General features: G+C 38.2%; 1 protein-coding gene across 18 annotated transcripts in view; it reads right to left on the minus strand.

Moving 5' to 3' along the window:
* Window positions 1–27,731, minus strand: part of ABI3BP (ABI family member 3 binding protein) — a 163,849-nt gene that overhangs the window by 30,100 nt on the left and 106,018 nt on the right. For 12 of the 18 annotated variants that reach the window (XM_067466635.1, XM_067466633.1, XM_067466631.1 and 9 more), the window contains 16 exons: window positions 26,769–26,810; window positions 26,197–26,268; window positions 26,001–26,048; window positions 24,797–24,865; window positions 23,158–23,205; window positions 21,189–21,263; window positions 20,013–20,096; window positions 16,356–16,430; window positions 14,163–14,237; window positions 12,186–12,260; window positions 11,693–11,767; window positions 8,160–8,240; window positions 7,653–7,706; window positions 6,310–6,375; window positions 4,000–4,074; window positions 893–1,000 (listed from right to left, as the gene is read on the minus strand). In XM_067466635.1, coding sequence (XP_067322736.1) covers window positions 893–1,000; window positions 4,000–4,074; window positions 6,310–6,375; window positions 7,653–7,706; window positions 8,160–8,240; window positions 11,693–11,767; window positions 12,186–12,260; window positions 14,163–14,237; window positions 16,356–16,430; window positions 20,013–20,096; window positions 21,189–21,263; window positions 23,158–23,205; window positions 24,797–24,865; window positions 26,001–26,048; window positions 26,197–26,268; window positions 26,769–26,810 — 1,122 coding nt within the window. The remainder of the gene's footprint in view (window positions 1–892; window positions 1,001–3,999; window positions 4,075–6,309; window positions 6,376–7,652; window positions 7,707–8,159; window positions 8,241–11,692; window positions 11,768–12,185; window positions 12,261–14,162; window positions 14,238–16,355; window positions 16,431–20,012; window positions 20,097–21,188; window positions 21,264–23,157; window positions 23,206–24,796; window positions 24,866–26,000; window positions 26,049–26,196; window positions 26,269–26,768; window positions 26,811–27,731) is intronic. The other 6 variants (XM_067466620.1, XM_067466624.1, XM_067466629.1 and 3 more) reach the window with 6 other exon arrangements.

A 27,731-nucleotide genomic window follows, 5' to 3' on the forward strand; every position in this document is an offset into this window, starting at 1 on the left:
AAGGAAATGGATGAAATTTATATGTCATTTTCCATTACAGGATTGGGAATATTGATAAATACCAATAAGTATTGTATTTATATTGGCCTTCATCCAATATGAAGGTAATAGTGGTATCACTGTTTTTGATTCCTACCACAAATAGACTTCCGTAATACTGAAAATCTGCTCTGGAGTCTTCAATCATCCAGAATAGGTATTTTGGGCAAAGGTGGCTGAAGGGAAAAGGTGGATCACCCCCTTCTGTTTTCAGTCATGGACAATCCTTCGGAAAGCACATTGACAACAACAACAACAACAACAACAACACTTTATTTATATCCTGCACCTATCTGCTCGAGGGGACTCAGGGCAGTTTCCAGCAAAAGAATGGCAAGCATTCAATGCCGTAATAAACCAACAAAAACAAACAACCCAACCAACTCCCAGAAATAAATCCACATATAACACAAAGTTATAACACAGAATCAAAAATTAAATGATAACATAACCGATCAATTACTTCACATCTAATATTAAAACACAACACAAATCTAGCCAAATCTAAAAATCTAGCCAAATCTAAAAATTATTAAAACTTTATGCAGCCAACAAAACCAGGATGAAACACCATTTCTGGTTGGTGGTGGTAATTCTACCACCAATATTGTCTCGGATCTGTAGGGATGTGTGTTTGTGTGATATTACAGCTTGTCCTTCAGGGTCTCAATATGTTTGCATGTCTATGAACATACAAATCAGAGCAATCAGTATCATTGCCATTTTTTTTAAAAAAAGGCTTTCAGAAACTTCAATATTTTTACATTAATGGGTTAAAAATATAATGTTTGAAACTAAAATTAAATTATATAGTGTAATTTATGTTGCTTGAAAAAGCAGAAACTCATCTTACCAGGGTCTGGCTTTTTTCTTGATACCGAGGAATGAATGGATGAGTTGGAGCGTATACTAGAACTTGTGCTGAGAAGCTTGGTAGCATCTTGGTCAGTTAGTTTATCACCTGTGAGATAAAAATGAAATACATATGTACTATATCACATGTTTACGGAATCACAAGAGAAAGTTATCCAACCTAATGATATCTCATGAGCACTTATAAATGACAGAGAAATACCAGTGAATGTGACCAATCATTTCAAGGCAACTGTACATTATATACTTTCAGTCCTGTAAATCCACAATTTATCAACCTTCCTAGATGTATACAATGCTTATACTTTTGAAATGTTAAAATTCAAAGTTAGCATGTACAAGACTGTTTGATTTATAAAATATTAGAAAATTCAGCACTGTCTTGATTGATGTTATTTTGCTTATAATTTGAATGTAACAAACGTCAGACTGGTAGCACCTAATATGTAAAATTTGTTTCACACCAAGTCTCATGCAAAGTAGACCAAAAACAGGAACTTTCAGAAGCACAAAAACAAACAGAAAAACCCCGAAGGCCTAAATTTTGGATGAAAAGATTCATGATGTCAACCAAGGAGACATCAATGCATTTCAATAAAATCAAGTTAGTATACATGGTTGTTCTGTCAATGTTTAGCCACAGAAAACCTTTTGGGAAAGTTGGGGTTTAGATGCAATGACTTGGTTAATTACACCCATCAAACTCAACAGTGAAATGTTGAATCTGGGTTTCTCCAGTCCTGGTCAATTATTATATCAAGATGTCCCTCCAGCCACTTTTGCCTGTCTGCTTCTCCCTCACCGATCTTTGTAATGTTGGTAAAACTTGGAAGAGAGGGATGATAGATGACACTGTGAAAGAAATCACTACTTCTAAAAATTTTCTGCATCCAGGTCTACCAATATAGAGATATGTCTCCTTTTACTGCTATATTTTTAGTTTGAGGAAAGGTTACTGTGGTTTTAATTTGATGCTAGCTGGAATGTTGCCACTTGGAAAACACAAGGCATCCAAAACAAAATATTTCCCAAGAGCTAGACATTCTGATTTAATTACCTGACACTGGGAAGCTATAGGAGGATTGTGTTTGTGCTAATCCCTTGACTAATCCCTGTAAATCTATATATTAGGCTCCTTGTCCAAATGACAGACTGTGAAGGGAACAGTGGGCAAAACACGCAGAATTTCTGGGTCGCTTTTTGGAAGGGATTTTTTTCTCCTATGCATCTGGTTGTCATTTCATCACACCACTGGCAGTATAAGAAGTTGTTGTGATGTGATATTTATATACTTCTTGAAACCTTTGTAGAAATCAGTCATGCCATGATTACTTTTGGTAAACCAAGAAGATGCTTGACTGAAATTTTAGTTGCGGTTTGATCTCCTCCATTTGTACGGCTTCTACCTTTCTCTGGATGATATCACATAAAGTGAACTTAACTGGGAAATTGAAAACTGATGCTAACCCTATTTGAAACTGATTTTTTAAAAATGAAGACAAGCTTTAACTGGCAAGGACAGCATCAACACCTGGCATTTTTGGGCAGATCCCAGAGACTCAATATCATGGCAGAACCTTTTATTGATTTCTTCCCTGAGACTCTTCATCAAAGTTGACATTTAGAGAAGCACTGGGTGGTATTGCTCTGGGGCACAGTGGAAATGCAATGGGCTAGACACCCAGGCACCCAGTTCTGTTGGAAAACTGCCATCATCACAAGATAAACTGTCAGGGACAATTGAAAGAGGGGTGAGACACCTCAGGAAATTTTATCCAAGACTCTCCAACACAGACCTAGACCTGGTCATTGATTCATTGGACATGCTGCCTAAGACGAAGATGACTAGATACTTCTATAAAGGATATCGTCTATAGCAGTGGTTCCCAACCTTTTTTTGGCCAGGGACCACTTGACCAGGGACCACTTTGACCAGAGACAACCCTCTAACATTAGTACCAAAAGGGTTAAAAATCAGTTTTTGGTCAACTTTAGATTCAGTTTGGTTATTTGGGGTGCTGACTCAGAAAACGGCATTGGATAGACCACATCCGATCTAGTTTTTGATACAGAATACATGCTATTCAGTAGTCACAATCTGCTCACCCACAAAAAATCATATTTAATAAGCCTCAACACTATTAGAGGGTTTTGCTAGACCAGTCATTCTTATTACAACTGTGTAGTAATGGTAAGGTCATGAACCATATTTTAGTTGTATTGTCGAAGGCTTTCATGGCCGGAATCACTGTGTTGTTGTAGGTTTTTTTCCGGCTATATGGCCATGTTCTGGAGGCAATTTTTCTCCTGACATTTCGCCTGCATCTATAGCAAGCATCCTCAGAGGTAGTGAGGTCTGAGACCCTTTTAAAAACACTTACCCAGCCTCTATTGAAGAGCTGTGACAGCTCTCTTGGTGCATAGAAATGATGTGCCAGGAGAAAGGGGGGGGGGGGGAAGAAGCATCCCCCCCCCATTCTCTTGGCATGTGATTTCCACATGCCAGGAGAGCTGCCGCAGCTCTTCAATGCAGGCTGAGTAAGTAGGTTTATTTTTAAAAGGGGGTTTTAGGGCTTTGGTGAGAGGGTTGAGATTCCCACAGTTTCCTGGACTAATTTAGCCTGGAAAACTGAGGGATTGGTGTCTGGACTGTAGTCCAGACACCGGAAGTAGTGGGTTTATCCAAGAAGGCACAGAATAAGCCCACTATCAAAATAATTCATGACAAACCAGGGTTTTCCTAGTTTGTGGTGAATTAATTCAGGATTATCCAGAACATTGTCTGGACAATCCCTTTTTTATTGTGGAAGTTTCTGTAATAAAGGGGCTGTCTAGATCTGCCCATAGTCCATGCACAAACCACAATGCACCACAGTTCAATTAGAAGCACACAGAACACTTATCAAAGCAACAGAGAGTTGGAAGAGGCCACAACGGCTACCCAGTCCTTTCCCCTTACATGCCTTTTAAAAAAGAGAGAGAGGTGGGGAGGGAAAGAAATGAAGAGAAATAAAAAGGAAAAAAAAGAGTCACAACTGTTCTTCTTCATATCAGGTACAACAGTTAAGAAGACCATGCAAGTAATACCTCTTGATAGTTTATTCCACGCTACTCCTCCAGGTGTTCGTGTTCTACCTGGGACTGGTGTTGTTTTATTTACAACTGAAAAGAAAAACACAACAAATGATGGAAGGTTGTTTTTTAAAGTTACTATTATTACTGCAAAATTTTGTACTGATTACACTAGACAGGAAAGAAATTTTATGGATATATATGGTTCCCACTGATTTTCCCCTCCGTATTACCGCCTACTCTTGAGTCTTCATTGGCTGTCTATCCTAGACTACGAGATTTATGCTAGGTACTATGAAAGGGGAGTTAGCATTTTTAATATTAAATTTGTTGTTTAAGAGTACTTTGTTTACTAGATTGATAATTCAGGACTTCTTCAGGAATGAAATAATTTTAAATCTCCCCTTCAGAAGTATATTCAATGATCTGGGCATCTGGTAGAGTTTCATAATGTGGAAAATGCATTGGAAACATCTCAGTGCTGAAGACATCCAATGGAAGAGTCAAGAGAACAGGGAGTGGGATGGGGTTTGTAGAACCTGTTCTATGGGTATCTCAGGGAGGTTCCACAAGGCATTAACATGCAATTTGAAGCTGTCTCGAGCTCAAGATGTTCACAAAAATACATCCCCAATACATATCCAGTCAGAAAGAGTGTTTCAGAAAATCTCACTGGAAATTCTGGAATAAGTCATAAAATCTGCTGCAGCTGATCAGTTTATATTCCATGCAGAGTTGAATGTGACACAGAAAAGGAAGGGCATTTGAAACAACTGGAAACACAGCTTGTGCCAAAAAGTAAAAAACATCTACCCACATAGGAAACTACAATGTTCCAATGAGAATGCCACTTTCCATCCCTTTGTATCCTTGCTCTTGCACTGATCCCTAATGATGCTGCACATCAGCACTGTTCTTTTTGCTGTCCATCAGTGCCCATCATGCCAATTTCCACTGCTGCGTCTCACCAGATAGGGTAAGAAAAAAAAATCCTGGGTTCAGATTGACTTGCAACCAGAAGGTCCTTGTAAACACCATCCGAGCCTGGAATCCAGTACTTGTTTAGGTGCTTCATAGTGAATGAAAAGCAATGCCTCCACATTTGTAACTCCTCAACAGATTGCAGTACTGGTATGCAGCAGATACTGGCTTGTTCAGTAGACTCTCCTCTACAGTTCCATTTTGGCAGGAAGTCTTAGAATTGAATGATTGTGTTGTTAAAGTGTGACGTATGGAACCCTGCACAGACAGTTGGTCAATGCGACTTAAGCAAAGTGCAGTCATTAAATTCTTGACAGCAGAAGGTGTCACCCCAAAGGAGATTCACCAGAGAATGCAAGCTGTTTATGGTGATTGTATTGATGTGAGTACTATGCATCGTTGGGTAAGTTTAAAGATGTTGAGGTGGGAACATCTGACTTGTGTGACAAACAAAGAGTTGGATGTCCTGTGACAGCAACCACCTGGTTTCACAAGCAAAAGGTTGACAGATTGATTCAGGACGATTGTCGTATCACTCAGAAAGAAATTTCAGCATAATCAGCATTTCAGAAGAATGTGTGGGTCACATTATTGCTTTGCTTGGCTATTGGAAGATCTGTCCACGATGGGCTGCGGAAACAGAGTGTTGACTTCTTACATGACGGCTTCAGAAAACTTGTTCATCGTTGGCAGAAATGTATCCAATTGTCTGGTGATTATGTGGAAAAGTGAATAGTGGTAGTTAAAGAACACATTCTAAGGATTATTTCTCCATTTGATTTATTAAAATATTCTCATCCAAACCCAAGTAATGAAGGTGGAGGCATTACTTTTCATTCAACCCTTGTAATTCATGTCTTGACTCAATTTAAATGACTGAGTAGAATCATCCTCAGAAGATTTATTCTGTCTTTTCAGGAAAAGTCTGGTCTCCTTTATGTGGTCTTTACTCTTACAGGATTTCTCTTCAGGTGGGGCAGGTATAGGATGCTTTGAAGGTATGGGATGCTTTGGAATCTTGAAACCAATGCAGTTTTGACATAAATTAACTGTCAGATTATCACCCAAAGAAACCATACCCATTTGTGAAGAGGAGCTTCCTGTTGCAAACCACACACTCCTTAAAGAAAACTTATGAGGCCACAGGTCTAAGGGCTGATATTCTCCCCTCAAAAGTATGGTTAATGTCCCTTTAGAAAACATTTAGAACAAAACTCCAACAATATATTCATCATTCTCCTATCATCTTTTAAAACTTTTCTGAGGTTAAAAAACCAAGATAACTAAGATGCTCTAACTGTAAAGACAAACTTAAAAGTACATTTAAAAAGTGATATATATTACCAAGCCTGGAACGTGTCTTATCAGTAGTCTTAGGTTTAGCTGTAGTATCGTGCACTTTATGTACGGCTATAAGAAAGAAAGAAAAAAATAGTTCAATTTTCAAGAATATGAGTAATACTAAAGATAACATACAGCATGAAAGAGGATCCAAATACCATAACTGCAAGAAAAATGGGCATACTTTCAGATATCTTGGTCCCAAGTCACTTAAGGATTTTAGGTCAATACCAATATCTTGAATTGAGTTTGAAAGCAAATTGGAAACCAGTGGAGTTTTGCAGGATTGATGTTACATGGTCTTTAAAATGCACTAGATTTGCTGCATTTCTCACCCATTGAAACTTCCAAGCACTTTTCAAGGTTAGCCCCAAATGTGGCACATTCCAATAGTCCAATCAAGAGGTAACTAAGGCATGAACCCTTGCAGCCCTAATCTGCCTTCCCCAGGAAAGCAAAGATGACGCACTAGCTGCAGCTGGGCAAAGGTCCTCCTTGCCATTGCAGCAACCTGGCTTTCTAGGAGCAGTCTATAGAACTTCCAAGCTACAGACTTGATCTTTTAGATTAGTGATTCCCAGCCTGTGATCTGGGACCACCAGTGGTCCAGAAGAACTAAAATGTGGTCTGCAGGCTCACCATTACTACACTGTTGCAATGAGAGTGATTGGTCTCGCAAAACTCTCTTATAGTGTCAAGGCTTATCAAATATGGTTTTCGGTGGGTGAGCAGATGGTGACTACTAGATGGCATATGTTCTGTATCAGAAATTAGATCTGGTATGGCCTATCCAATGCAATTTTCTGAGTCAGCACCCCAAATAACCAACTGAATCTAAAGTTGACCAACAATTGATTTGTAAATCTCATTATACTAATTTGGAGAGTGGCCTCTGGTCAAGTGGTCCCTGGTCAATAAAAGGTTGAGAACCAATGTTTTAGAGGGCGTGCAACCCCATCTAGAACAGTCTGTGATCCCAATTCCAATAAATAAATCAATAAAACAGAATCAATATTTCTATAGCACACTTGAAGAAGTATTTTTTACTATAACACCTAGGTTGTAGTGTAGCCTAAAATGAAACCCTTCCAAGCTGTTTTGTGCAAGTCATGTCCATCTACCACCCCTGCAAAGTTTATGTATAGACAATTGTGCCTCAAAGTGATTCACTCTGATCCAGAAAAAACTCCGATGAGGAGGTTTAAAAAAGATGTGATTTAAAGGAATTTCTGGATATTAACAATAGATGAAACTCATAGATGTAAACTATATAGTTAAAGTTCATGAGATGTTTAACAAAAACCAAATTTTGAATGAATTCAAATAAGCCATTTTAAATAAGTTACCAGTTTTCAAATGCGGACTTTCAGTTGTTACACCACTATGGGGCTTGGTTGAAGCTAAAAATAAAACATTTGACCTTGTTAGTTATAAATGGTGCTTTCTTTAAACTGAATGCTATGAAGTTCTAAAAACAAGTACAACTTTTTCAAAGGAATCTAGAAGTTAAAACACTGATTGCTGGAATCCTGGCAGCATGCCATGCTTTCATAGAATATGGACCCTTTGATTTAAAGAGGAATTATAAAATTAACAAGCCCGGCCTAGGTCAGCATGCATGATGACAAATCATAGTTTGTGCAGGAGGTGAAGATTTCTAGATGAAAGAGCAAGGACATAATCTGGAACCAATCACAAGAAATGTGTTCTGTAGCACAGTCAAGACGAAAAGAAGCAAGTAAAATCTCTCTCCCCACCCCCAACAAAAATGTTGAGTTCGTATACCCTGTAAGAAAGATAAGTAAATAAAACAATATTTCAGCTAGCTTTAAATAAATAAATAAATAAATTACCCAAACTATCTTTGGGACCATTGAAAACATGAATGTGAAGGTTAATTGATCCTGGAAATGTTGGGTATATTGCATCTGGAACTACAGGGGACAAAACAGGAATGGCACTGGGATTAGTCAGAACTTGTTTAATGTAAGATGAAAATGAGTACAGATTGAATATCCCTTATCTGGAAATCCGAAATGCAAAATGTTCTGATATTCAAAATTGTCCACATGGAAGTGGCTGAGATATTGCCACCTTTGCTCCCTGTTGGTCTAATTTACAAAATTGTTAAAAATATTTTGTATAAAATTACCTTCAGTTATGTGTATATAAACCATAAATTAATTCTGAGTTTGATTTGAGCCCCATGCCCAAGATATTCCACATATATTTGGAATATTTGCACGCACACACATGCAAACACTCCAACATTTGTAATTCAAATCACTTCTAGTCCCAAGCGTTTCAGATAAGGCATTCTCAACTGATAGTAAGAAACAACATTGAGTATACAAAATACATTTTCCATTTTACCATCATTAATTCAATGTAATTATTATGAATATACTTATATCTTTTTCTCTGTGCTCAGGGCAATCAGAATGACTTATTTCTTTGATAAAAATGTCAATATCAAAAGTAGCTTGGTTGTTGTGTGCCTTGAAGTCATTTCCAATTTAAGATTTTATTATATGAGGAAGAAAAACTTATGAATCTAAAACAGACCTGCCCAAGAATCTGAATAAATGTTAATGGGTGCCTTATTATACTTAAAAGCAAAGTACCAGACCTGAACCCATTAGTTATTTTCTTTCCCAAAGAATACCTCTGCATCTATTTGGGCTTTAAACCATGTGTTTTGCTTTGCTTTGACAGCATTCAAAATGTGGACAATGTTGATCTGGGATTCCAGGGAACTGCTATATCTATATGGCATATAAAGTGTTCTGATGCAATACTCCCTGACTTAAGATATCTGGATTTGAGAAGAAATAAGAGAGAGTAACAAGAAGGAGGTTCTATTCCTTTTCCCTACCTCACCCATTTCTCAGCTTCCATTATGACCCAAACAAATGGGTCATATGAAGGCCTAGGAAGGAAGAATAGGGAATCTTAAAAGTAGAAAAGGTAGGATGTCTTGAGAAGTATGCTGTCTCCCTGGGGTAAAAATCCACCATGTAACTGACTGGCTGATGAGACTCAGCAAGCTCACTGACCTGACCACCACCCTTTCCTGTTGGCTCATATAGGAACCAACAATATTGCAAGATATAATCTTCAAAAGATCAGAAAGGATTTTGAAGCTCTCAGAAGAAAGCTAAAAGATCTTAATGTACAGGTTGCATTTTCATCTCTCCTCCCAGTTGCACAATGTGACCCAGGAAGGGCGAGAAAAATAGTAGAGGTGAATGACTGGCTCCGCAGATGGTGTCAGGAAGAATGATTTGGCTTCCTGGACCATGGTCTGCTTTTACAGAAAGATGGGCTTCTGGCACAGGATGGACTTCATCTCACAGAAGTTGGAAGGAATGCTTTTGATGAAAGACTTGCAAACCTAATCAGCCAGCCTTTAAACTAAGTTGTGCTTAAAGGGGAAGGGGGACAATATCCTTGGGAAGCGAGAACAGCAGTTTATCAAGATTGGGAGGGAACAGCCTAAAGGCTAAAGAGAGGGTTGGACAAACAGAACAAGTACCAAGCACCGAGAGAACAATAATGTCAAATAAACAGCTACAGCGAATATCCCATGGGCTTAGATGTCTTTACACTAATGCCCAGAGCATGGGAAATAAACAAGTTGAACTGGAACTTTTAGCACAACAAAACAATTATGTGATAGGCATAACTGACAAGTCCTTTAATTGGAATGTGGTAATGGAAGGTTATAACTTATTTCAGAGAAATAGGCCAAACAGAAGAGGAGGTGGAGTAGCATTATATGTCAAGGAAGTTTACAATTGTGAAGAGATACAGGATTTCAATCCCGGAAATCAGATTGAGAGTATCTGGATAAGAATTAAGGGAACAATGGCTGAAAAAGATGTAGTTGTGGGTGTTTACTACAGATCCCTGAGCCAGACTGAAGAACTGGATGAAGCCTTCTTTGAACAGATGACCAAGCATGCAGAAAGAAGAGATATATTAATAATGGTAGATTTCAACTACTGTATTCTGATATTTGTTGGAAAATGAGCTCTGTCAAAAGTATAAAGTCCAACAAATTCCTCACTTGCCTTGCACACAATTTTATTGTCCAAAAGGTGGAAGAGGCAACAAGGGGATCAGCTATTCTGGATCCGATCCTAGCCAACAATGAGGTCCTGGTAAATAGAGTAGAAGTGGTGGGATCCTTAGGTGGGAGTGACCATGTGCTCCTGGAGTTCGTGATTCAGAGGAAAGGGGAAACTAACAGACTTACATTTCATACATTAGGAGAGATTTAAGGAAACCCTGAGCATGATTGCCTGGGCAGGGATACTAAAAGAGAAGGGAGTTAATGATGGATGGGAGTTTCTTGAAAATGATATACTGAAGGTACAATTGCAAATAGTGCCACCAAGAGAAAAAAAAGAAGTGTAAAAAAACCAGAAAGGATGTTCAATGAACTTTCAGCTGAGCTAAGATTTAAAGGAGACATGTATAAAATTGGAAAAAGGGGGAAATCACAAAAGAGGAATTCAAACAAATAATCAACACATGTACAGAAAAGATCATAAAGGCTAAAAAAACAAAACAAAATGGGTTCAAGTTTGCCAGACTGATTGGAAACAACAAAAAAGAAGTTCTTTGATTATGTGAGTAGAAAAAGGAATACTGTATCCAATTCTGAGCACCACAATTTAAAAGAGATATTGACAAGCTAGAAAGTGTTCAGAGGGGGGTGACTAAAATGATCAAAGATCTGGAGACCATGCCCTAGGAGGAGTGTCTTAAAGAACTGGGGATGGGTTTTTTTTACTGCATTTACTGCTTTTCTCACCCCTGGGGGGGACTCAGAGCAGTGTCCAACATAATAATAGCCTGTGGAAGAGAAGGTTGAGAGGAGACATGATATCCATGTATAAATATGTGAAAGGATGTCACGAGGAGGGAGCAAGCTTGTTTTCAGCTGCCCTGGAGACCAGAACTTGGAACAATGGGTTCACATTACAGGAAAGGAGATTTCATTACAAAGAACTTTCTGACTGTAAGAGCTGTTCAACACTGGAACTCTCTGCCTCAGAGTGTGGTGAAAGCTCCTTCTTTGGAGGATTCTAAACAGAGGTTGCTATCTGTCAGGTGTGCTTTGATTGTGCTTTTCCTGCACGGCAGAGGGCTGGACCAGATGGCCCATGTGGTCTCTTTCAACTCTATAATTCTATGATTCTACGTTTCTTCATGTGTCACATGTAACATCAATCAAATGACATACTTTCTGAATATTTACATTTGAAACCACCATAAAACTGATTGAAATAAGATGCTATTAACTTTCTTAAAGACTATTAAGGCATTTTTAAAGCTTGCAAAATTCCTACCTACACAATTTAAAAAAGAATGCAATTACCAGGTTTACTCGGAGGACCATCTAGTTTGCCAGATGTTTTGGGTTTAGAAGAAATAAACCATGTTTCTTTTGGAGCTAGAAAAAAGGAGTGGAATTGTTATTGTAGTATTTAGAAATAATAGACTCATGCTATGTTTAGTTCAAATGAAAGTACAAGTCCATGTGTTGCTGAATATCTGATTAAAAGAGCTTGGAAAATTAGAAAACAGTGCCATGATACACAGTGACTGTGGATGAAGAATGTTTATGCTTTGTGGATACCAATATCTCAGGTTTAAGATGAAAGAGAAGGGGAAAGTTGTTGTTAATTTATGTTCTGAGCTCCAGAAAAGGCATTCCTAAAGCAGACATGAGACAACAGAGCCAAACAAAGACATTAATGGAGAAGTAGTAAATAAAGTAAATGGATGTCACAACATAAAATAATGGTGCAGATTATTTTTGATGCTGAAAAGAGAATGAACAGCAAATTAACTTCACTATGGAAGTTTACCCATAATTGTCTTTATTTGTTCGGAAGACACAGTAGGTTTGAGTACAAATGGCTGAGAGGTTGTTCGATGTACTGCTGTTGGAAGGAAAAAGTGAACATTTTATAAAGCTGGAATAAATGAAATTTTAAGTTGTTATAGAAAAAATAAAAGCTCATCCACTGCAAATAATACTTTTCAAGGAAATTTGTGTTGTAAAGCAAAGCTGGAGCAGGTATTTCAGTGGAGACTGGGGATAACTATGATAGCTTCAATATTTAAAACAAATATTGAAAAAGTGGTGAACATTCAAAAGCACAATGTAAAGGAATAATGGGAAAATAAATGATTTTTTGTAAGTTGTAATGTGCGTGTGTTTATGCCTTTATACCTTTCACAATTCCACAATTGTCATAGGTTTTCTTTGACAAGGAATACTCAAATATAACCTCCAATATTTTACAGAGCTGACAAAGTGAGATAACAAAATATTCTGAAGCAACCACAACTTTTGTTCTGATGACAAACATATCTATGTATGAGTGCATATGTACTGTATCTTCCGGCGTATAAGATGACTGAGTATAAGACGACCCTAAACGTTTCCAGTTAAAATATAGAATTTGGGATATACTCACCATATAAGGCTACCCCTCTTCCAATGCACACGAAATAAAAAAATTAAAAACATCAGATTTCATTTCAATATGGTAATTTTCCTATCACCGTACCTCCTTCTCTGCCTCTCAGATCTTGCACATGCATGTCTGTGCTGCTTCACTGCAGTTCTCAGAAGCAATATCTGAGAGGCAGAGAAGGAGGTACAATAATAGGATTCAGGGCGGGCCAGACGGGTGAAAGAGGTATGTTTTTCTGGGCACAGTGCAGCTCTATCTCTTTTTTTCCATATCCCCGGCATCCTCGATGTCTGTAGCTTGCTCTGCCCTTCATTTGCATTTTCCTGGTGAGACGCTCCCTCACCTTGTCATTGGGACCATATTGTCACTTCTTCCCACAAATTCTAGTGAGTGGATTTTCTTTTACTGTACTTGTATAGCACTGCCCTTGCTGCTTTCATATGGTCACCACATATAGCGGGGATGTGGCTGCAGCCGTTTTTGAGTTCTTCCCACCATATGCGGAGACTGGAGATTCTCCAGTCTGGCTCAGAAGTTTCAGCACTCGGCCTATAAGACAACCCCTGACTTTTGAGAAGATTTTTCTGGGTTTAAAAGTAGTCTTAGATGCCAGAAAATACAGTATTTTTTATTTTAACATTTAATGTTGTATGTAGGCAGCAGCTACTGTAAACTTATGGAAGCTTGCTGCAGAATCTAGGATTGATAAAAAAATGAAGAGCTGTATAATATTCACACAATACGTAGGCCAAGTGAATTTCATGGTCCTCCAGGGCGCTATTGTGCCCTGCAATATTTCTTTCCAACTGCTGCTCATTTTTTACACATTTGGGGCTTTGTGTGATCCACTGGAATTTGATCTCTAAACCTCCCAAACTCTTTTACCTTGACTATCACAATCTCTAGATTGTTCTCTAAAATAGAGCAGGAAGGGGAATCATGGCATTCCAGATGTTTTTTCAAAAACAACTTTTTTCACCATTGGCTATGCTAGCTGGAGCTGATGGGAGCTGTAGACTAACAACATTTTAAGAGCCACCAGGAGTAGACAACTACAGTATCTACTCCTGATGACAAGGATGACACTATTGTTTAGAAGTTGATCTTTGAAAGTACTTCCAAGAAGAAGAAACCCCAGACATTTCTGTCTTCTCAAGTCAGAATTGATATTAAATCTGGAAAGCATATAATAGTTTCTACAGAAGACAAGGGATGGGGATATCATGTTCTACCCTTATGACTATAGCTGCTCAGGCATTACCAGGAAGAATTTGGCACTTTTTCTCTAAAAATAAAGAAAGTGAGGTTTGGCTAACAATAGAATTATATGCATGTATAGAATTACAGAAGTGACTCAATTACCAGGTTTTGTCTCTACCATTCTTGGCTTGGTGGATGGTTTTGATTTATTAGGAATGAACTGTTCCACTGTTGAAGCTGAAATAAAAATTTAAACCTGGATTTTAAACCACAAGAACATATTTGTCCCTCAGTCTAAAAAAGGCTAAGTATGTGAAAGCAACTAGGAAAGCCAACTAGGAGAAAATCACAACTACAACTATTATAACAACCACCACCATCATCACCATCATCTTTTGAATAATAAATGTTCTCCTCATTAGTATTCACAGACAGTTATGAACAGAAACAAGCAAAATAATAAGGTTAGGGTCTGCTTTACAGCTTTGTTCAGAAAGCTTTGGTCCAGATAATTTTAGCTAAAGACTAAGGACCTCACAATACTGAGGTCCAGAAGCCAGGGGGCAGTAGCGAAACTGTGGGGCAGCATAACACTTTGTGCCCTTACCACCATTGGTTATGGGATCCATTCTCACGTTTCCCCACTGTTCCTAGCTTCCTCCCACATCCTCCCCAGCTTCCTCTATGAAGAGACAAGAGGACACATAACTCCTCTGGGCTCTGCTTTTTGACACTGCAGGCATGCTGCCAGCATGGAGCCCTGCAGGAAGTAGCCCTGCAACATTTGATGGACTCCAGGTGACTTCCTGCCGGCAACCTATCAGCAGCGCAGAGAAGCGCAGAAAAGACTCCATGTGATGAGGTGGTAAGGCATAGAATCACAGAATGTTAAATCTGGGAAGAATCACAAGGACTGTTTAGTCTGATCTCAATACATAATTAAAGCATTTTTGAAAAATAGCCATACAATGTCTGTTTAAAGACCTCCAAAAAAGGAGAGTGCACTATCCTCTCAAGTAGTCTATTCCATTGTCAAATATAAGTGGGATGCATAGGTGGGATGTCTTTAACTTTCTTGTCCACAGAGCAAATGAAAGCACACTCTTTCTAGATCAATTGAACCAAAATCTAACATTCACCCGGTCATTTTAACAATTTAAATAACAATAGTGATAGTCTGGCTACCAGTATTACAAAAAACTCTAAAATTATAACAGTAAAACAACACTCAAGCACAGGAAAACTCCAGAGAGGAAACAACCAGGGACAGCTAATCATCTCTCAACAAGTCACACCAACAAGCCACACCAAAAAAACTGCCAGGCCATCAAATGCTAATCAAGGTGGCCAATTGAAACATTTACACCAAGCTCCAACAGACAAGAGTTCTTTCTGCCACCCTGGACCTTCCACAGATATATAAACCCAAGTTTCCTAGTCTCCAACAAACCTCACAACCTCTGAGGATGCCTGCCATAGATGCAGCCAAAATGTCAGGAGAGAATGCTTCTAGAACATGGCCATATAGCCTGAAAAAGCTACAACAACCTAGGGATGCCAGTCATGAAATCCTTTGACAATGCATTGAACAATAGTGATGATTATATCATACATAACCTACGGTGCAAAATAATGGCATAATTTGTCTCAAAATGAATACTGATGAACTGCACTTGTGTTTAACGTCCAAATGATCAGCAAGTTTTAAAACTCTTCATTTTCCTTTTCTGTATTCCAAACTACATTTTGGTTTGTCACTTCATGTACTGCATGGGATAGGAAACACACACCACAATAATAAATGACTTAGGTGTATGAGAAAGCTGCATATGTGGTTAGAGAAATCTTTTCACAGTTACTGTTCTCATTGCTTTTCACAGTGAATAGAAGCAGTGTTTCCTTTGCCATGGGGAATCACTGTAGGATATGCTTAAAGTTCTGTTTCCATGTGTGGCTTACTTCATCTCCCTGCCTCATGTGAATGTTAATTAATTACAGATATTTTATAGCCTATTCTAAACATTCTGCAAAGTATGCTATACCCACAAATGTCAACCCAAGGCTAATTGTGATAAAAAAGGAATAAAATAACAAATATTTTCATTTTTATAGAAAGAGTGCTGAAAGAAAATTAATCTTGCTGTCATTGTTGAACTCAAAGATTGAGATTGATGTGGAAATGCTGTTCATGTGAAAATCAATCACATTTTGTGCCAAAGGGTAGTTGAACATGTGGAAAGAAAAACTGTGTATTAGTTGCTGTAGTCTGACACACAACTCTTCTGGGAAAGTATTCTGAAAAAGTTAAGAGAAAAAGGTTAAGAGAAAAACATGACTGTGAATAAATACAATTACCCAGTGTTGCTTTTGCCTTTTCAGGAACATGAGGTACCATGATAGTTATAGGGTCTGGAGAAAATGAAGTAATTTCTGTTGAAAAATAAAATAAAAGATATGCCAAAATAACATAAGAACTGGAGAAATTGCATCATCATTTGAAACTGCTGTGCCAAGATAGTTTTGAATCACTGCAAGCACTCCTCTCATATGTATAGCAGAACTCCTTAGTTGTGAATGTTTCCCCTTTTTGTTTTTCACACAAAGCAACAAACACTAGAGTAGACTGGATGATACAGCCCAAGTCACTTCTTTCAGACATCTTCTGCAAAAAATTCTGGTGCATTTTAGTGTCTTTCGGGGGGATCATTCAATTTATTTATTTAGTTACCTTATTTATATGCCGCCATTCTCTACCCCAAGGGGGACTCAAGGCGGCTTACATTTGGCACCTCCACAGTGGCTTAAAAACATGCAATGGTAACTTAAAATAACTTGAATTGAAATTAATAGATAATAAACATAATTAAAATCATGCCATCCATGGTCAAATCCAGGGTAATCAGGCCATCCAGGATCAAAGTCTAAGGCCATTCTGTAGTCAAATTCCATATTTTCCACATTAAAATTACTGCAGTTCACTATTTTTCAAAAGCCTGCTCCCAGAGCCACAATTTTACCCTCCTTCTCAACACTAGTAGGGAGGGGGCTGATCTGATGTCACTAGGGAGGGAGTTCCACAACTGAGGGGGCACCACTGAGAAGGCCATGTCTTTCATCCCTACCAGCTGCACTTGCAAAGAAGGTAGGACTGAGAGCAGGGCCTCCCCAGACTATCTGAATCTCTGAAATGGTTCATTGAGGGAGATAAGTTGTAATGCACATGATCATTCAACAATCATGTGCATTAGAAATTACTAAGTGGTTTTCTTTTTTCCTATGAGGATAGACACATTCTTGCCCATATGAGTGAGAAGTGATAGTGAAGCAAAAGATGGCTTACTTCCCATTATGCAACTTGAAGAATGACTGACATCAACAACTTCTTCATATATCAGGATCAGGGCTTATTTAGTTGAGAAAAAGGCACGAAGAAAGACAACTACACTAAAAACAAAACAAGCATGAAAAAAGACTTCCTCTCTAAAAAAAATCTTCGTGTTGACTAATGAAGTTCTTTGCCGAGGGGCCCCAGCTGTTCTGCACAAACTTCACAAACAGAAAATCACATAGACTTGCAATGAAATGCAAAAAGGGGTATAGTATACTAAGAAAACAGTTGGCCACAGATGTCTTATATAAGTTTATATAAAGTTAATGATGAAGATATCAAAGTAAAAAAAATATGTAGGCTCACTCATGAATCAAAATGGAGGGTGTAGTCAAGAAATCAGAAGAAGACAAGGACTTGGAAGTACAACCATTAAGGAACTAGATATGAGCAGCATGTGTAAAGATGTAACATTAAATACTGAAGTCAGACTCATCCAGGTCATAGCATTTCCAGTTTCTATGTATGGTTGTGAAAGCTGGACAGTAAAGATAGCTGACAGGAAGAAAACCAACTTATTTGAAATGTGGTGTTGTGGGAGAGTTCTAGGGAAACCGCTGGCTGCCAAAAGACAAATAAATGGGTCTGAGGTCAATTTAATCATGAACTTTCACTAGAAGCCAGAATGACTAACCTAGGCTGAAATTATGCTTTGGACACATTACGAGCTTACTTGGTTCAATGGAAAATATGATAATGCTAAGAAAAGTGGAGGGGAGTAAGGAAGACAAAGATAATACTATTGATGGATTGGCTCTCTAAAGGCATGGCCCTACTCTTGCAGAACCTTAACACATTTTATTTCATGTTAGGAGCGACTTGAGAAACTGCAAGTTGCTTCTCGTGTGAGAGAATTGGCCATCTGCAAGGACGTTGCTCAGAGGATGGCCGGATGTTTTACCATCCTGTGGGAGGCTTCTCTCATATCCCTGCATGGGAAGCTGGGGCTGATAGACAGCTCACCCTGCTCCCCGGTTTTGAACCGCTGACTTTTTGGTCAGCAGTCCTGCTGGCACAAGGGTTCAACCCATTGTTCCACTGGGGGCGACTCTCAAGAGAACTAACAATAATAATAGTGTTTTTTGGTGGTCATTCATTTGTAGCTTGACATAAGCCAAACATGACTTGATGGTAAATAATAACAACAGACATTTATATAATTACATTTTTTGTTTCATTTTATGTAGGCAATGTAATAAATCAATTTATTATATCCATGCAGAGTAGTAAACAGGAGTGTTTTGTCTGTGAAACCCAGGCTTTGTTCTTTCCACCACCTTTTGATATCTGGTTGTGCCTTTATATTGCCTTTGGAAGCTCAATAGCTGTTGTGAATAAACACTATCATATGGGCAATGTATTGAAACAACTGTTTCTTTTTAAGAACATTCATGAGCTGATTACTTTAGACCACTATAGAATGGAAAAAATGACATGATTTTTAAATCCAGTCCTCACAGAATATAAATCAGTTCTACTGTATTTCAACATTGCCTCACTGGGAAATATTTTCATTTATTAAAAAACCTTTTAAAACAAATGTGCTAGAAAGCGAAGTGCTTCAATATAGGTAGAATTATTGCACTGGAACATGTTGATCAAGTTCCCCATTTGCAAAAAAGATAACTTTTTCTATACAATACTTTTTAGTAGTGAACATTCCTCTAAGGTTTTGAATGATGTAAGTTCTGCAAAACTTCAGACTTCCTTAGAAATCATAAATCCTCCAGTTCTGGTACAACAATGATAATCCTTGATAGGATGAGAATAGATTGTAACTAGCAGTAACAAAAAGGAATTAATCATGTTCAAAGTAATTAAATATTCACAGACTTTAAATTTTTTTCCCTTCAGGATAGTTCTGTGAGCAAAATGTAAGGTGTTAGAGCCCTTCTACACATGCTGTAAAACCAAGAAGTAACCGGGTTAAAAGAGGGTGTGTGGCTAAAAAGAAGGATGGAAGAAGTATGCGGTGTCTGGAGTTTGGGCAGAGGATAACCCTTCAGGTTTAACCAAATGCATACCCGTAATAGTTGTGGAAATTAAACCCATTGTAGGACCAGTCTCCATTAAACAGTACCCCATCCCACGAAAAGCTGTTGCGGGAATTCAAAAACATCTTGCCACACTATGGCTAAACAATGTTTAGCCAAAGTGCAGGGGAAATCTAGAGGAATCAAGTTAACAATTGAAAAACACGTGCAACTTAAGTTGTAGTGAGAGAGAAATAGACAACTGGATGAATTCAATCAATAAAATAAAACATCTAAAGATTAAAGAAATGCAACGGAAAATAAAAAAACTGAAGAAACTGAAAAACACGTGTTAAAAAGTTGCATTAAAACCTGAAAAATGTGCATCTTTGCATAACTGTCTATCCCTGCAGTAATGCAAATCACGTGCTTTCCTTCCCTCCCCCCTGTGTAGACTGCTCCAGCGCTGATCAGCTGATCGGGCTGTCAACCGGACAGGTGACTCAACGAAAGTCAATACCTTCTGCTCGGAGAACAGCAATGTGACATACATGCATGTGCCCAAATACTCACGAGAAAGAGTTTAATTACATAATTTTGGTCGAAGACCTAGTGTGTTGTAAATTAAACCATGAGTAGTGAGCTATTTACCTGATTTTGTTGGAGGTACTTTGAGACTGGATTTTGTTGGAGGCACTTTAGGCTTGGATGAAACACGTCGGTTGCCTTTTGGACCTGAAAGAAAGTAGCAGAAATAAAGTTGTGTCCTCACCATCTTAGTATTCCTCAGGGCAAGGAGCAATTCTTATTGAATGGCCTCCTTATCCCAATACATTTCTGTGCTAGGGCTTCCAAGTATACTGGAAATAGTTTCAGCCTCACAGTTCATATGTCAAATGGCTCTTTCCTTTAGAAATGGACTTGCTGGGGGAAAGGGGAAGAATGTAATTTTTCTTCCTAAGGGCAGGAGACTCCAATGGAGTCATGTTATGGTGGAGTTGTATTAAGGTATGCATAAATTTAGGATTGTAGTTGGCTTTCTGTACTATATGTTCAAACAACTTAGTTCAAAAATTCAATTCAGAAATTTTCAGTGGCTGAATCAAATGTATAAATATCCTCTATAAGTACTGTGTGTGTGTACACATACACACAATTGAGATCTGTCAAAGTGATATCAACACATCCGGCACTGTATTCGTTTTAAGTCAGCTGTTCTTTAGTCCATTTTTTAAAGGTATCCTGGGCATAATCAAATTTATTATGTTTACCCAAACCAAATTAAAACTGACAACATAACATGGATGATCTCTTAAACCCTAGAAAATGACTACGTGTACTGAGGAAAACAAAAGACCTAGCACAATATGTATGGAAATGTCTTTTACATAAGGCATTACAAGACAAATGACTTACACAGTTGGCCAAACATGTGATTTGAAAGGAAAAACATTGTTCTGGTTGCTAAGCAGTGATTCATCTCTTTTTATATATTCAGTTGGCATGTTTGTTCCACATACTCAACAGATAAGAAAAAAGAATCAACCAAGATACATCTGGCTGTTATTTTTGACTAATCATGCACATCACTCTTCAAATATTTTAATAAAGCTTTTATGTGTTTGGGTATGTTGCTTTTTGAGGAGGGCTGCATATGGTAAAAAGCTGGAGATTACTAAAGTGTCCTTTTTCTCATTGGGTGGAGAAATTTTTGTAATTTTTTTCAACCCGCTTATAGGTCTGTGTAGGCTAAATCATTTCTAATAGAAGAGATGATACACGTTCAATATAATTTTGCATAAACTAAAGATATGAATGAATACTTACTAGGTTTGGTTCGCATTATACTAGGGCTAGGAGACGTTTTTAACCTGGCAGGAACTTGACTTGTTTCTTTAGGAGCTGAAACAATTAATCACGAATCCTTTTAGTATAATTTCGTGACCACAGTGCTGCCAAAATAAAGCTTCAAACAAAGATCCATTCTACAATGGAAATGAAAAAAAAATACATAGAGTCTAACAGTGACCATGAGCATGCTTAATGGAGATGTTGAAATCAATGTTATAAATGTTAGTATAAAGGCTTTGTATGCCACATTCTAAAAATGTTGTATGAACAATTATTTGAAACAGTTGTGAACAGGGTATGGCAGGCTATTTCAGGTAATTCTTCATGGAATTGGCTTTCAGCAGCCCCTTGGAATTTTGTATCCTTTCTTTGAACAAGTCATACCATTTATATATAACATATAGTTTTAGACATTCTTTTTTAATTTTGAAAGCGGTTTGCTGTAAAGGTGTGTTTGTTTGTTTGACTATAACTACAGCCCCTTCCACACAGTTGAATAAAATCGCACATTATCTGCTTTGAACTGGAATATATGGCAGTGTGACTCACATAACCCTATTCAAAGCAGATACTATGGGATTTTCTGCCTTTATATTCTGGGATATAAGGCTGTGTGGAAGGGTTCTACATTTCTCCTGTCATGATCTAAGACAATAACTGTCAATACAAGCTATTATTAGCTCCTTAGTAGTTTTTTAAAGTAGGGAATTTTTGGCTGATTTATGGCAAAAGACTCTATCTCCATTCTTGCATGCTGTAGTTCTGATGAATTTAGAGTTACTGGTGCCAATTATTCAGTTAAAAAGACAAACATAGAGCTTGTCTTCTGTATTTGGCTCTAATCTGGCCCTTGCAATGTTCTTGACATATGGTAGTTTCCAGCAATATTGAGCATTTTTTGCCTTTAATCTGACAGCTCCACTCTAAATAAAGTCAGGATACACCCCAGAGACAGGATACACCCCAGAGACAGGATACACCCCAGAAGAAGGATTTTGTGGCCATCTGAATTGCTGGATTGAGTCTCTTTCAGACTGATCCATTGTCCAAACACACTGCTGCTATTACCTTTTTCCTGTGCTGATCAATGCAGGGAAGGGCATGGGTGTCTCCATGTCACTACCACCTCTTCTTGTCAGCCACAATGCTCCTTGAGGCTGTCTCTGTTAAGGTCAGAATGGGGTGCTTACATGATTAGCTCCTCCTGGCTGATTGCACAGGTTCCCCATTATGACTTCAAAAGATTTGATTGCGATCAACAATTCTCACAGGGGCTTCTGTGGCTGACAAGGAATGGTAGCAGTGATGACTCTGATGACAAGGAGATGGCCCAAGGGAGACAATGTGTTCTGTCTGGACACAAGTGTGTCTGCCTAGACACCACTGTGGCACAACAATGCCTTCAGCCTGGGGTATATGGCTGACAACACAGTCAATCTGAGACCATACCAGATCATAATGCTCCAGACTGGCCCCAGATTAAATGACTGGTGTAGACAAGGCCATAATTACTAGGGTCGCATCCAGCAATCTCCTTTTAGCTCAAGGCAAAGCATTTAAATTCACATAGGTCATTAAAAGATCTTGAAAAGAATTGTATGACGTCTTGTGCAACTGTTCCGGGGTTTCTTTTCTCATTTACTATTCTCTGACTAGGTTAGTATCAGATTTTCTATGAACAAAAAGGTTTTTTTAGTAATAGAAGAGTAAGCATTCCTGCATTATGATTTCACATGCTATGCATCTTCTTGTCAGTCCAAATTTGAACCATGTGGATTTTCATTTTCTAGATGTAGCACAGTTAGATGCTATGGAAGAGACACCAATAGTTAAACTAAAAGTGATGATGTAATTGCAAACATGTTATGGACATGGCATGCAATTCTAGCTAGTTTTATTTGAAAAGGGAAACAAATATAACCAGCCATGATTAAAATGTTTTTACCTAGAGTTGATTTTGGCTGCTCAATTCTAAAGGTAACTGGTTCCATGTCTGCATAAATAATATTAATAAATAAAAATATCAGAATTGAGTAATAATTTTATAAATCATTGTGACAGCTAAGAAGAAAAGGATTGTTGACCTTGACAAGATTTGTTTGTCTTCTGTAGTGGTAGAAAAGCATCTTCTGGATAGGTTGCTCTTCACCATTTACTGCTAATATTTTAATCAATAAGGGCTGTCTTTGAGTGGCTCACCTCTGAGTAAGAGAGAGCATGATATCTGGTAGCCATCACCAGCCAATTTCCAAGCAATAATTTGGGAGTTCAGAGTGAAATATAGCACTTTACAGGAGAGGATCTGATACAAATAACAACTAACGATGATCCAAGATCATTTCATGAACTATTACTTTCTGTGTGACAGTGGAGCATTGAGAATAATCCAGACCTTCTCAACTAAACAGTTCCAGGGGTCTAGGATCTATCAGAGGATCAAAGCAGAAATTAAACAAAAACAGGAGAAAATCTCTTCATCTTGCAAATTGCTAGTGAAGCAAAGATTCACTACCAGAGATCTTAGTAGAAATGCAACATCACCAGACGAAATAGTTTTGAATTCAGATCCATATCTGCATGGTCCATGTCATCTGACTCAGCCAACCCAACTCTTTATTTAAAGTCTCCTGACCATGCTCACACCTAAATTTAAAAAAGGTGCCACTGCTCAATTTTTTAGCAGCATCACAGGAAAACAGGAAGCATTCAGATGGAGGAGGAGGAGGAAGAACGGGAGGAGGAAGACCATGACTAAGAGAAGAGTGGGAGCTAGTAGTAGCAGTTAGAGTACAAGAATGGAGAAGTCATCTGAAAGTAAAAGCACACAATTTAAACCTAGTCAGAACTGAGGAAGACCGTCTTCTTTTGCTAAGGAGAGATTCAAATCCACATTATTCATTAAAAAAAATCTTGTCTGTTGGACTGATTGGAGTAGAGCAACCCATCTAAAGGATGTCATCTACAGTAAAGATGATACAGGTCACTCTCAATTAGTTTATGACTCAACTAGCATGAAGAAATCACCCAATCAACTTTAAGTAAAAGGTGAAATTCATTCCACATGTGTGTCCTTTGGCTACTAATAATAAAAAGGGCAATAAATATGAACACTGTTTTAAATAGCCACAATAGGATGAAACTGCAAATGCAGTCTCTACAGCTTCATTCATTATAAGCAATGAATATTGGAAATGTATTATAATTTCATTAATATCTGTATATTAGCAGGCAGGACAGTTTTCAGGCAGATAAAATTAGTTTATACTGTAGGATCAATTGACAGCTATGCAGAGCCCTCCCCCCGCAGGAGATACTAGCAAATAAAAACCAGTATGAGTATTTGCATCCATCAGCTTCTCTAGGCAGCATCATATAGGATGTGCCCTAGAAATGTGAAACTATCAAAGCACATTAGAAAAATAAAGTTTACAGCTATAAAAACTATCAATAAATAAGATTTTCCAAGTTAAAACAATACTGTCCTGCATCTTTAGGAAAAAGAACAAAGTATATTCTGTGCTATAGCAAAATAGTTTTAAAATTAAAACTGATGGATTCATTCTGAGAAAGTATAAGGAATTTACCAGGTGTAGTTTGTGGTGCATCAGTGATGAACCAATTTTTAGGTCTGGTAGACAAAGGAGGTCTCTCTTCTGGAAATAAAATAAAAAAAAATCAAATTTCCAACTGAGTTCATTGTTCAGAAATCTGGTTCTGGTATCAATGAACATAGACACTGCTTGAGAAAAGTACTAATCCCCATTATAGTAGGAAAGACAGAGAATTTATTAAGGAAAACAAGTTAACTTTATATGGAGGTTAAATATTAACTTGACTACTAGAGTTGTGCGTGGAATTTGTTTCTCCTGTTTCATCCGTTCTTTCATTCCCGTCGGGAGCACGTAATGGGAAGCCCCCTCCTGGTATGAAAATCAGCTCAACATAAAAGCAAGTGGGAGCTGATAACTGGCTCCTCCTCTGCTTTTGTGACCATGTGGTGCTCCTAGCTCGAGTGAGCTCCAATTATCATCACTTCCTTCCCTGGTCCTCCTTGAAATGTGCAGCCAAGGAGCTCCCCCCCCCCCCCGCCTCTCTCTCAGGGAGATGGACCCAGTGCCACAAGAGCCTGGATAAGGACAAAAAACAATCCCAGAAAGAGGGGTATCTTTAACCCTCCCAGGTCTGGCCTCCTCCTTCACCATAAACATGGAAAGCTTTAGCAGCAGCAACAGCCAGGCTTCCAGCTCACATCGGCGGAAGGAGGGGGTGCGGGACCAAGGCTAAGCTCATGCAACAAAGGGCCAAGGAACTTCCCCCTCTCTCCCTCAGCCTCTCTCTCGGGGATATGGACCCAGCTCCTCAGGATCCTCAAAGCCAAGCTGTGTCCTGCCTCTCCTCTAGAGTAGAACAGCTTTAAGAAGTATTAAACCCAGTCTCCTCCTCTATGAAGGGAAAGAATCCAGAAAGAGTGGTAACTCTGATGCTTTTTAAATCCAGGTCTTAATAAAGGATATGGAAGGGGAGTCTGTGGGCAGCCCCCCCCCCCCCCATAATGTGTGCTTTCTTAACCCCATTGCTGCCAATGGGCCGAAAAGAACTGGTTTGTTTTTTCAGATTCTGAATGAAAACCCCATTTGGCAGCATGCCCATTTTTGGAAGGTGCTGAAAAATGGATATGGGGAGCCTCCGGTTCAAACAAGCAGAAACGAATAGCGATTCTACACAAATGCACAACCCTATTGACTACTCATGAACAAGCATAGCTAATAATATAATATAATTAATTACCTATTTCTGTCTTTGGTGGATCAGTTTCAAGGACAATAGGTTCAAGAACTGTATAAATACAAAACAATGTTTATTTTACTTAATTGTAAAGTTTCTTGTTCTGTATTTTTTTAAATGTACTTCATGGATGTAATATATACACAGGAGAAGTAAAATAAATAAATAAAAATATACGTGATAATTTGAAAAAAATTACCAGGCTTTGTATGTAGCAGATGTGGTGTAATTGTTGTTTTGGGACTGTAGGCATGTTCCTTAACTTTGGGAGCTGAAAGAGACAAAAAAAGTCCGGAATAGTTAACACTTCTATAAGCTTGGATCTTGCATTTTAGCTCTGGAGGTGAAGGTGAAGAAACGGAAGCATGCTGTGGATATACAAAGGCAGACGTACACAAAGAGTTCAGAAGGAAGAATTGCTTTGAAACAAGCAAAAGGATTAATTTAGGTAGATTATGAAATTCATGACAGTTTCTGGAACCCAGCTTTAAAAGGTAATGTGCTGCCTTCATTGCAGTGTAATGTGGCAACCTCCAGCTGCTTTCAGAGCTAACACAATCACTGTGCAAGGAAAGGAAAAACAATATTGTGGGAGAAAAAGAAACAAAATGGTTAAAGTGCCAAGTGATCAACATACCTAGAGAGAAGATGGATTTTAATGGGGAAAAATGGGTGATGTTAGATGATCTTGCAGAAGGAGAAAATGGAAACAGGCTTCTGATATAAGAACATGTAACAGGAAGATCAGCCAGATCACCAGAAAAACTTTACCTACTATTGGAAGTTCATTGCTAAACGTAACAGGTTCCATGACTGTACCAGAGAAAAAGGGAACTATTAAAATGAGGAATACCTTGCTTAATGAACTTAACTATTACATTAATTAAAAAACAGAATGAAAAACAGATAATTCCTGGATCAACAAAACAAACAGCTGCTGCCCACCTAAAGTAAAGTACTTGCTTTAAGTTGGTACGGTGTTATTGAAGTCAATTAAACCACATTATTTAAAACTAATAACTCAGGTTTACTGGTATATAGATCACAAAGTATGTAATAAGTAAAATTATACACTTGTTGACTTTTGTCAATTGCCAATTTGGCCACTAGTCTAAGGCAGAACTCAGATTAACAGTGGTACATTAAGTGCAGTGAAGACGGAGAAGAATATGAAAAAAATGACTTCAGAGAACAAGGGGAGGTCTAGTGAACCTCTACTGAACCTTTGGTGGGCTGCACCGGGGCTGTAGCCAAGGGGGTGTGTGTGTGTGTTAGAGGTTCAGGTTAAAAAAAAAACCCTGGTTTACTCATGAATTTTAACTGGTTAACCAAATCCCCATGCTAAGTCTATCAGAAGCAAAAATTAAACGAGTCCCTCCAGAACTGCAAGCACTATCTCAAGCAAATCTTGACAATTTATTCACAGTCATTACTTGCAGTAATAGCTGATATAGTGGAAGCAACCAAGTTGGTCCACCCACAACTAGAAGGCAAAGCCTAAGGCATGGGAGGGATTTGAACCCCCCAATGAAGGAGATGAGAAAATTGATTTAATTAAGTCTATATAAAATATAGAATGAACCATACTATTTAAATTATTTTGTGTTATGGAAGTACTTTTCATGATTTGCCCCCCCCCCCCCAATTCACCCCTTCCCCAATTTTTTTCTGGCTATGGTCCTGAGCTGCAGCATATAATTTCTTTTAGTTATTTATTTACTATATGTATACCCC

The sequence above is a fragment of the Anolis sagrei genome, chromosome 3, assembly GCF_037176765.1.
Source record: "Anolis sagrei isolate rAnoSag1 chromosome 3, rAnoSag1.mat, whole genome shotgun sequence".
Lineage (NCBI taxonomy): Eukaryota > Metazoa > Chordata > Lepidosauria > Squamata > Dactyloidae > Anolis > Anolis sagrei.